Genomic DNA, 11,832 nt, shown 5'->3' on the forward strand with positions numbered 1-11,832 from the left:
ACTGCACAATACACTTATATACACAACTATTATATCTATAGCATAGCACTCTAGCTTGAGCTACTAAAGCATTGGCTGGCTTGTATAACAGAACAACTTATGAAGTTCTGTACATATGACCCTTCACCACAGAAATAAACATATATTGCACATCCATATGTTATAGTAAACATAAAATAGTTATATTTCCGAGGCGGAAACATAACAGAAAGCATTCACGATTCTCAATGCTACCGCTAGACACCACAATGTGTTAGTGAACGAACCAAACTACTGTGACAAAAAATAGATGCAGCAAATTATTCTGACCAGCAGGTGGGAGCAATGCCCCGCAAATGGTGAACTGATTTCCCATACCGGTGTGTAAACTGTAAAGCCTGCACAGTACATATTTTCGTTCCTATCAATAATGTTATTGGATTTATCGGGATGACGTCATAATTCCTATTATCGGACCAATAACTATCGGACCAATAATTATCATGCACCATTATTAATGAGGTTCATAGATGTGAGAAATCTCTGACCCACATTCACCAAATATGTTTGGTCTTATAAATGTCCCGTCCCCAGCAAAAAGTGTACATGCAGGTTATGCTGTTATATCGTCCCTACCAATACTAAGACCAAACCTACGCCCTTGCATTACTCCCATTGAAGCACATTATGAAAAATGAAAGTTTTCAATAGTTTGTTACGTGAGAAATGATGTAAAACAAAGCTAAACTTCTAATTTTTGTAGAAATAAAAAAACAACAACTTCTGAATCTTCAATCCGATTTTGGAGTAAAAACGACATTGTCTCGCCAAGATCTAATTAGATCAGCACTTTTACGTTTTTCTTTTCGCGCAATTAACATGAGAAAGAATTTTTACCAGCGTCACTCCAAACCAGCTCACCGCAATTTGCACTACTTCCAAGAGGAGCCCTATGAATTATTCAACGCGGGACTGGCACAAAATAGTCAAAGTGCATCTTTAAAGCAGATGAAAAAAAAAAACATGGCTGGCACGCAATACGGCGGCCCCTTTTCAACGGCTGGCAAGGCAACTTCCTGTAAAGACGCCCCCGTCGAGGCTTCATACGCAGGATTTCTGTCAAAGTCATTGCGGCTTCTCTTCTGGTCTGCGTTTTTTTTTTTTTTTTTTTGTAATTTAACAGCTCCGGCAGCTTTTCCAGTTAAATGGACTGTTCCATTATTGGAGAGGCATTTTAGCGAGGGGCTGTGAGGTGCAATTTAATGAATCTCTGGCACAAAGCTCCCTTTCACTAGACCCGCCGAAGAATGGGGGCTATTTAGACCCTGTAGGGCTTTATGTCAAAGGCGGCCCCATAATAGTTGTCAGGCCGGGGCAGAAATTCCCACTAGCCTGGGAATGCACCAGAAATCAACTTTATGTCAGACACAGATTAAGACACAAGCAGACGCTCGGGACCCTGAAGTTTTCGGCCAAATCGGCGCATCTGTTTGGCCGTGCGCATTTTCCCACGAAGAGAGGCTTCGCCTGTTTCTGCACTGTTTGGGGACTAAAATGCGCTCCGGCGACAGGAAGTTGGCCCGTTTCTGAAAAGGATGGATTTGATTTGTGCTGAGGCATGCAGTTTTTCTCGCGGTCTTTGACATGAGGTTTAGATAAAATACGCAGTTCAAAAATTGGGAAGTTTTTAACAGCCTCAAAACAGGACCTAGTTACTTACGGTGTTTTTACATTAGCACTGTATGGTCCATGTTAGAGGTGGGAATCTTTGGGTGCCTAACGATTCGATTACGATTCAGAGGCTCAGATTCGATTTTAAATTGATTATTGATGTCCCCCCCTTTTAATATTTTATACATTAGTTCCAAAATAGTTTAAAAATCCTATTAGGCTAAACCAGTGCTTCTCAATTATTTTCTGTTACGCCCCATACGTAAATGTTTCGCGCCCCCCCCAAACTCTGCCACCACTGTAAATAGTATCATTTGCCTATAATTTTACTATTATAAGTACGTCTCTGCCTCACATTGTCCGTTTTTTCTATTAGAGAAAACAGATCAACTTATAAAGTATAACTTTATTAACATTGTTTTGTTTGTAACAGAAAAGACTTAACGCGCATCAATTTGCCTGAAATAAAAAAGAAAAAGTCACATCCAAACTGCAAAAATACACTAAAGGTACATTTTTGACCATTTAATACTGAAAAATAAAATCAGTAAATAAATAGCAAATTCAAATTGATTAGAAACATTAACTCATGAGGACAATATGCCAAAAAATTTGAACGAAAAAACAAAAGTGAATAGAAGAAAAATAGAGGGTCTTTGGACAGAAGGACAGTTTTTATTTTCGCTGCTCGCTGCTCACAGTATCACCTCCAGTTTGCAATGGTGTGGGGTTATTTTGCACTGAGCATGCTAACAGTGCTCACTGGTTTACTTATACAACACTGACAAAGCGGGACGATTGTTGGCAATATTCGGCACGTTTTCGCTGAAAAACAACCAAGCGACTTATCAATGAGATTGGGGTCTAATGTCTTTAAGTGGCGTCTTAATTGATTTGGCTTCTGGCTGTCTGCTATAATCATTTTAGACACAGTAAACAGTGGTCTTTCCTCTTCTACCACTGTATTAAATGTCAAAGCCAAAAGGCAAACGGTCCGAAAAAAGCGCATTCTCGGCGACCGAGGGAGAACCGTAGGCAAGGGCGGTCGTCGTGACGATCCCAAGCCGAAAATGGCACTTCTCGGGCGGACACGTGAGAACCGGAGAAGACAGTTGGTCGCTGTGTGAGTCCGGTCGGAAAACGGCTTTCGAAAGCGGCGCACAGCTCTTCATCTCTCTTCAGTGTTCTCTTGCTTACTTCAAAAATACTACACGCACTTTGAAAATGAGAGCACCACTGCCACCCACTGAGTGGATGTGCAAGTAGACTTTATTCTAGTACGGCAAAAAAAAAAAAAAGCATGTTCTCTGAGGTCACATGCGCCACCCCTGGCATCGCTCTGCGCCCCCCTGGGGGGGCGTGACCCACTATTTGAGAAGTGCTGGGCTAAACCAAACTAATATTTAAGTTTCAAGTTAACACTTAAAAACATTAAATAAAATACTCAAGTCCCCATTCTGTATCAGCAGCCTTAAACTACAATTAATCTAATGATGTGAATCAACCGTTAAAGTTGATAAAATTGCCCCCGTTATTCCATCATTTCCCTTCTGTCTACTTGCAACATGTCAAAGTTTTAAAACTGTTTCATTATTTAAAGATGGATTCAAGTCAAGCAGTGGCGCCTCCAGAGATAAGACACAAGGTGGATATATACATTCAACATACTGTACATACAGTGCCTTGCAAAAGTATTCGGCCCCCTTGAATCTTGCAACCTTTCGCCACATTTCAGGCTTCAAACATAAAGATATGAAATTTAATTTTTTTGTCAAGAATCAACAACAAGTGGGACACAATCGTGAAGTGGAACAACATTTATTGGATAATTTAAACTTTTTTAACAAATAAAAAACTGAAAAGTGGGGCGTGCAATATTATTCGGACCCCTTGCGTTAATACTTTGTAGCGCCACCTTTTGCTCCAATTACAGCTGCAAGTCGCTTGGGGTATGTTTTCTATCAGTTTGGCACATCGAGAGACTGACATTCTTGCCCATTCTTCCTTGCAAAATAGCTCGAGCTTAGTGAGGTTGGATGGAGAGTGTTTGTGAACAGCAGTCTTCAGCTCTTTCCACAGATTCTCGATTGGATTCAGGTCTGGACTTTGACTTGGCCATCCTAACACCTGTATACGTTTATTTTTGAACCATTCCATTGTAGATTTGGCTTTATGTTTTGGATCATTGTCCTGTTGGAAGATAAATCTCCGTCCCAGTCTCAGGTCTTGTGCAGATTCCAACAGGTTTTCTTCCTGAATGTTCCTGTATTTGGCTGCATCCATCTTCCCGTCAATTTTAACCATGAAGAAAAGCAGGCCCAAACCATGATGCTGCCACCACCATGTTTGACGGTGGGGATGGTGTGTTCAGGGTGATGAGCTGTGTTGCTTTTACGCCAAACATATCGTTTTGCATTGTGGCCAAAAAGTTCAATTTTGGTTTCATCTGACCAGAGCACCTTCTTCCACATGTTTGGTGTGTCTCCCAGGTGGCTTGTGGCAAACTTTAAACGAGACTTTTTATGGATATCTTTGAGAAATGGCTTTCTTCTTGCCACTCTTCCATAAAGGCCAGATTTGTGCAGTGTACGACTGATTGTTGTCCTATGGACAGACTCTCCCACCTCAGCTGTAGATCTCTGCAGTTCATCCAGAGTGATCATGGGCCTCTTGGCTGCATCTCTGATCAGTTTTCTCCTTGTTTGAGAAGAAAGTTTGGAAGGACGGCCGGGTCTTGGTAGATTTGCAGTGGTCTGATGCTCCTTCCATTTCAATATGATGGCTTGCACAGTGCTCCTTGAGATGTTTAAAGCTTGGGAAATCTTTTTGTATCCAAATCCGGCTTTAAACTTCTCCACAACAGTATCTCGGACCTGCCTGGTGTGTTCCTTGGTTTTCATAATGCTCTCTGCACTTTAAACAGAACCCTGAGACTATCACAGAGCAGGTGCATTTATACGGAGACTTGATTACACACAGGTGGATTCTATTTATCATCATCGGTCATTTAGGACAACATTGGATCATTCAGAGATCCTCACTGAACTTCTGGAGTGAGTTTGCTGCACTGAAAGTAAAGGGGCCGAATAATATTGCACGCCCCACTTTTCAGTTTTTTATTTGTTAAAAAAGTTTAAATTATCCAATAAAGGTTGTTCCACTTCACGATTGTGTCCCACTTGTTGTTGATTCTTGACAAAAAAATTAAATTTCATATCTTTATGTTTGAAGCCTGAAATGTGGCGAAAGGTTGCAAGATTCAAGGGGGCCAAATACTTTTGCAAGGCACTGTAAGTACTGTATTTGTTTATTATAACAATAAATCAACAAGATGGCATTAACATCATTAACATTCTGTTAAAGTGATCCATGGATAGAAAGACTTGTAGTTCTTAAAAGATAAATGTTAGTACAAGTTATAGAAATTTTATATTAAAACCCCTCAATGTTTTCGTTTTAACAAATAAAATAAAAAAAATTCAAACAAAAACTAGAACCTCGCCATTGATGATGTCAATAATTACATAATGCTCATGGTGCCCTCTGCAGTCGCACCCAAGCGCCAGCAGAGGGCGACAAAACACCAAAAACAAGTAACAAATGGACATGACACTGTGCTGTCATTTTAATCTGTTTGAGCGGGGCATGTGTGTTAAATGCGTCAAATATTTTAACGTGATTAATTAGAAAAAATATTTACCGCCCGTTAACGCGATAATTTTGACAACCCTAATCAAAATATATATTTTCAATTAAAAAAAAAGTCACGTCAATGAAAAAAAAAAAATGGGTGAATCCAAAAATAAATGTGAAACTCCCAAAACTGCATTTGAAAGCTATTTTTCTTTGGATTTTTTTTTTTTTTTTTTTTAATGTCCATTTTTTTTGGTTGAACCAAATTTTTTGATTGAAGTAATGTTGTTTTGTGTTTGGGCCACATTTTGGCTAGGACATTTGTGTCTTTATTATTCAATCAAAAAATTAGTGGCTTCAAACAAAAAATATATATTTTCAAAAGAAGACTCACTTCAATCAAAAGAAAAATTTCAATCATAGAAAAAACGTTTTTGAATGCAAAAAAATATTTGACACCCAAATATTTGCATTTGAACACCTAATCTTTCATTAAAAAAATTCTTTGATTTTAGCAATCCTTTTTGTGTGACATTTGTGTCGAAATCATTCAATCTCCAAAAAAGTTGCTTCAATTAAAAAAAAAAAAAAAAAATCAAATGAAGAAAAAAATAATTTGAAAAATAAAACTGCCCTACTCTAATTTTTATTTAATATTTTTGGAAAATATTATTCAATGCAAATGACCGTCTAAGGTGCTCGTCACATGATCTGTTCGAAAAATTATTTTGACTCATTGTAAAAAAATTTTTTTTTTGTTCATTTCATTCATTTTTGTTGTTTTACCGCTTTACAACTTATATATATATATATAGGAAAGTCAATTACATGCAATGACACTTTAAGGCCACCAGGGGGGCCCTGCCCCCCCCTTTAAACTCCGTTTATGGTGGTGACGTCACTGGGCAGGGCTGCCATACTTCCACAGTCACTTGTTAGCTACATCAAAATGTCGTCGGTTCTGCCCTTCCAATTCGTACCCGATAAGCAGGACAGCACTGTCGATATTCCACAAAACGAGCAGCAAAAGCAAATAAATGAAGGTCTCCAGCGGGATTCGACCCCGCGTTTCCCGACAGTCGAGCGCGTAGACCACAGGAATATACTTCCACGTGATGTTAGGGTCGTGATTTTATTTGTAAAGCAATCGCAACCCACATGTGTTGTCTGTGCGGAAAAGAAAAGTGCGGCTGGCTTGACCACGGAATTAGAAAACTCATATAAGACAGCAAGCCGGCAACAATGACATAGAGATTGCGTAAAAGGGTTTATTGTACACACAAAAAAAAGACGCGATCGCGAAAAAGGAAGACACAAAAAGGGTCCGTGACAGTAGGTCGGGATCAATTAAAAAAAACTGGTGGAAAAGCCCAGTGAGAGGCAGACAAGCAAAAAAAACAAGGCAATGGCAGCAAGTCAATATCTCGGCAAGCCGCCTAGGATCGGTTTAAAGACACTGCTGATGAGCTGGAATTGGATGCAGGTACAACGTTGGAAACTTGGGAATAGCACAGCTATTTTTCCAGTCCAGACAACCCGCGTCATCAACCCCAGTGTGCATCGAACGCGTAAAACATGGCGCCTTTTGGAGGTCAAAATGTACTAAAAATGATAGATTTTTAAATCAATGGCAATAATATATGTGTTTCTCATAATACATTTTAGTAAAAGAGAACAATTGTGGCTTAATAGAATCTACAAGTCTTTAAGTCAGAGGTTCCCTTTATGTTTACCAGACTGGGGTATAATTTTTTTTGTTTTGTTTCTAATCTAAACTGAAACTTAGCGAACGGAATTTCTGACAGAAAGCACTGTTTTTTTCCCCATCAATCTTTATTGAAATTATTACTGGCTGGAAATTATGGTTTTCCTGGTGACTATGAAGTCTTTGAGTAGATGATTAACTCACTGTCTACCATTGACGGGGGTAGATGTTCCAATCCATTCGGACTGGGAGATCAATCGCAGCCAGCCCCTCCCAGTCTGAATGTATAGGAACGTCTATGCCCGTAAGTGGCTATGAATGAGTAAATGATGGAAGTCTTATGAACCAGATAGAAGTTCTGATTCTCTTCAGAAGTTCTACTGAGTTTTACACAAATACCTAAATGACAGAGGAGTGTCCGAGTGAAGTTATTGTGTTTGGCTCAGCATGGAATCTCAAACAAAATCCCTCTGGGGAGGCAGGTGGCCCCGAGACCAGCAAAGAGTTAAGTTCTTCACTCTTTGAAGGGGGAAGCATCCTCTCCCTTCTTCTGTGACATCACTGGGTCCGGCCCCCTAAAAGATCCCCCCTCTCCGTTCGCAAGCTCCTCATTCGCGAGCCCCTCTCTCGCGCTCCCGAACGTCGAGCAGCATCTGGACGGTGGGGATTATGATCTGAGGAACCGGTCCGGATCGCGGCGGGTTAGGAATGGCCGCCATCATGAACCCACAGTTCATGAATTTCTGCTTCCCGGGCTCAGCGATGGACGGGGGTCTCCCGGGCGAATCGGAAAAGGAGGAGGATTACAAGGAGACAACCAGGGAGCTGCTAAGCTTCATGGACTCAGCCTCCAGCAACATCAAGCTGGCCCTGGACAAGCCAGTCAAGTCCAAGAGGAAAGTCAACCACCGCAAGTATCTTCAGAAGCAGATCAAGAGGTGCACTGGGATAATCAATTTGACAGACTCTGCAGGGAAGGGGCCCGGATCCCCAACCTCGTCTGGCAAAACTGTCCCCAAGCGGGACGGTGTCCAGGCTAGCCTGCAGAACCGCAGCCTTGCCGCCCTCTTCAGCCCAGCCAAGGAAGTTCGTGGCGAGAAAGCCAGGAAGCCGCCTCTGCGGCATCGCAACCTGCCGCCATCGTTTTTCACCGAGCCGGCCAACAGTGCCAAAGTCAATCCCGCTATGGGACTCTGTCTGCGCGATCTGGAGCGAGCAAACCCAGAAGCGGCTGACTTCTTTGACCTGCTGGGACCTGAATATGTCGGCGGGGCGGCCGAGCAGGAACTCTACCAAAGCGCGCCCAGCCAGGACCACGCTGCCGCCGCCTCCTATGATACTCACCACCTCACCGGAGGCCTTCCGTACCCAGACTCGTGGACTAACTGCTCACCAACTCTGTCCAGGAAACACCCTATTCCTTGCCAACCGCCGCTCTACTGCCACCCGGAGGCCAGCGCTCCTGTAGGCATGGAGGATAACGCACTTTGCTCGTTGGCTTTCTCCAACTTTTTCACAGACTGCTCTGTTCCTCAGGTCAACTACGACTTTAGTGGAGACTACAACAGGACTCATTATTCATCTCTATGAGAAAAGACAATTGTCGTACCAGGGGTTCTCAATATTTGGCGGAATTCTGTCCTTGGGAATGCGACTAATTTGTACACGACTCTGAAAGTGCTGTGATTTATCACTAACCACTCTAATGCAGTAGTTGAGTCATAAATATGACAAATATTTTTAGGCCTGAATATAAGAAAAACCCCAAATGTACACTGACTGATAAACAAATCTGGGATTGATTACATTCGTATTACAAGACTGAGGTTTTGTGCTGAATGCAAGTGGTCTTAGGTCACTGGCTGTCATTCATGGTGATTGACGTCCAATCCATTTTTGATTGGGAAGGGTGGCCCAGGGGCAGTTTACATGGCGACTCTGCGACACAAAGACGCAATGACTGAGTTGCGGACTCGCCTCGCATGCATATGGTGTCGGCGAAGACGAAAAATTCTGAATCCTACCTCCAAAGTGGAAGAATCCGATTGCGGGGGAATGAAGGGGGCTTCCTCGGCATGCATATCAACGGCTCCTGCGGCGCGAGACCGCGTCGTTAACGTCAGCACTCGTACACGTCACATTGGGCGTGCGCAGCGGTGCTACTAAACATTAAAAACAGCAAATATGGCGGAATGTCGGCTTTAATTTACTGTTTTAATCATATTTTTAAATTAAATATGTTGAACGTTTCAATTTTTGTGCCTTTTTGAACAAATGAAAAATGACGTTGCTGCGAGTGGGCGGTCATATTTTTTTCCGGGCTGAGGGAGCTTGGTGGGGTCAAAGTGCATCATTCTCTGTCGCCCAGTAAATCTGCACTGCCCCCTAGGGCCTGGCATGAATACTACATCGTTTTCTTGCGGAATCGCGACATTGTTCAAATGGAGACGCAAATGCAAATGCAAATTTGACATTTTTCGTATTCTCGTAGAGTCACCATGTAAGCGGCCCTCCAGTCAAAAATTGATTGGACGTCTATCACCGTTAATGGCAATAAAAGATGAACAATCACAGCTAGTCCTCCCAGTTCAAATGAATTGGATTGCTGCCCAGGGGTGGAGCTTATGGTGGTGCTGGGGGTGTGGCGGCACCCGGGCACCTCTGGCGGGCCGAGTTGTGGACGTAAAAGGGGCGTGGTTGGGGTCAAACAGAATAGTACGTTGATTTCCGGCCCTGAAATATAGTGCATAAGTAGTAAATTATAAACCCCTCCCACTGGACGCCCAGTTTGGGGGCGTAAATGGGGCATGGTTAAGCCAGGGAAGGTCAAACAGAAAGGTAAGATGATGCTCGAATATAGTGTTTAAAGCAACACTAGGTAACTTTTCAACCTATTAAAAATATTTTTATAGCATTTGTGATATGTCGACTAGAAAAAGGAGGCAACCAGGATTAAAGGACACTCAAGAATAAACACTGGCCCGTCATACACTCGCTGGTGTGACCCCCCCACCCCCAACCGAACTCTGCGCTGATGAGCGATGTCTTATTTTCAACATCGTCATATGCTATTGTTTAGCCACAACTGGATTCATTACATCATTACGAATCCTCCTTCACACAGCTGCAAAAAAAATGTCGTTCAATCCATCTGCAGGCAACCGGGAGATCATGATTTTATGAATCTATGCGCTGGTCCTCATGGGAAATGCAGTCTTCCCATAGACAAAACACTACTGCTTTGGTCCACCTGTGTTGCTAAATTCGACCAAAACTGAAAAGTTACCTAGTGTTGCTTTAAGTGTCAAAATCTCTTAATACAACCCAACCCCTTTGCTCGACTGGTTATTGTCTGCAGAAAATGTTCCTTTAGCACCACCCCCGCCCAACACATTGAATGACCATCTTAAAGGGCCCGCGAAAGTGTGGAGGGACCCGTGAATAATCATCCCTTAGGACCCCTACCCACTGGACGTTCATACTGTTGATGTTTATACTTATCGCACCCGGGCCCGGTTCACATTTTTCCGCCACTGTTGCTGCCGTCCCTCCCAATCAAAATGGATTGGACGTCTATCACCGTCAATAAATCAAGCTACATAAGTTTCACATTAAACGCAGTCGGATGAAGTTCTGACGCCGAACAATTTTAATTTTCCTCAAATTGATGTTCAAAGCGGGAAATAATGTGTTTTAAATGTATCCTAGATGCTGTACCGAAATGAAATAAAGCTGGTCTTTATTGCTCTGAAAACTGCCTGATTTTGTTTCAGACAGCTGATGAAAAACAACCTTTGTTTAAAATTGAACAACCGCATGAGCGCCGCTTGCAAAATGAATTTGTTTTTTATTAAAATGGCACGGTACGATTGGGACATTCAGTTAAAATCACGGTGGTGTGCAGTTCTCAATTGAATTTATTATATTGCAATGTTATAACAAGTTCATTTTCATACAAGAAAGATATTTAAGGGCTGGTTGTCTGGATTCACCCTGCACAGATTTGTGTAAGTGAGCAAAAAAATTGACTGCATTTGCGTTTGAAATTGACAGGAGTACTTTTTTATCAATTGGTAAATATGTAGTACAAAAATAATCACATGACTCCATTATACCAATCAGATGCAAGCTTGCCGTTCTAGCTTCACACCAGACTGCTCAATCATGTGGTGTCTTTAGCACCGTAAAAAATGAAGCATTTGATATTGAACGCTGCTCTCAACATGACTCGAAATCGCGGACTTCGACCTCTCTCCCAGTTTTTATTTGGCACTGATTGACCAAGGAAAACCTATGGAAGCCCATTTCCGCCACAAAAAAAAAAGTTTTTTTTTTTTACTTGCTGTTGACTCTTCCCGCCAGTAGATTTTTTTTTTTTTTAATTTGACTGTTTCTGCCAGTAGATTTTTTTTTTTTACTTGCTTGTGCCCATTTCCGCCATTGGACTTTTTTTTTTTTTTTTTTTTTAAACTTGTCAGAGTCCTTACGCACAAGCTAAGCTAAGCTACTTGCAGGCTCCAGCCGATGATGTAGATGTTGCGCTCAACGGCAACCTTATCTGTGACTTTGTGAAGGTATCGTATACGTTTTCTCAACAACATGAAGTAAGTGATGTGTATTATATTGTAGTTTTATTCGCTTGGCTTAGTTTGTGTGTAAGAACTCGGTCAAGTAAAAAAAAAAAAAAAAATTCCAATGGCAGAAACGGGCACCAGCAAGACAAAAAAACTTTTTTTTTTCTACTGGCGGAAACAGTCAACAGCTAGTAAAAAAAAAAAAAAAAAAAAAAAAAAAAAAAAAAAAAAAAAACACACTTTTTTTCGATTGGTGGAAATGGGCTTTTT

General features: G+C 41.6%; 1 protein-coding gene across 2 annotated transcripts; it reads left to right on the forward strand.

Moving 5' to 3' along the window:
• Window positions 1-5,841: 5,841 nt before the first annotated feature.
• Window positions 5,842-11,370, forward strand: LOC130917640 (protein FAM181B). Of its 2 annotated transcripts, XM_057839241.1 has the most exons (2): window positions 5,842-8,452; window positions 8,525-11,370. In XM_057839241.1, exons 1-2 carry the CDS (start codon window positions 7,697-7,699, stop codon window positions 8,576-8,578), a joined length of 810 nt encoding a protein of 269 aa, XP_057695224.1. In that variant the 5' UTR covers window positions 5,842-7,696; the 3' UTR covers window positions 8,579-11,370. The 2 variants fall into 2 exon arrangements, with proteins under 2 accessions (XP_057695224.1, XP_057695223.1); XM_057839240.1 differs by having other exon boundaries at window positions 5,842-11,370.
• The last annotated feature ends 462 nt before the right edge of the window (window positions 11,371-11,832 follow it).

This window comes from Corythoichthys intestinalis, chromosome 6 (genome assembly GCF_030265065.1).
Source record: "Corythoichthys intestinalis isolate RoL2023-P3 chromosome 6, ASM3026506v1, whole genome shotgun sequence".
NCBI classification, from domain to species: domain Eukaryota; kingdom Metazoa; phylum Chordata; class Actinopteri; order Syngnathiformes; family Syngnathidae; genus Corythoichthys; species Corythoichthys intestinalis.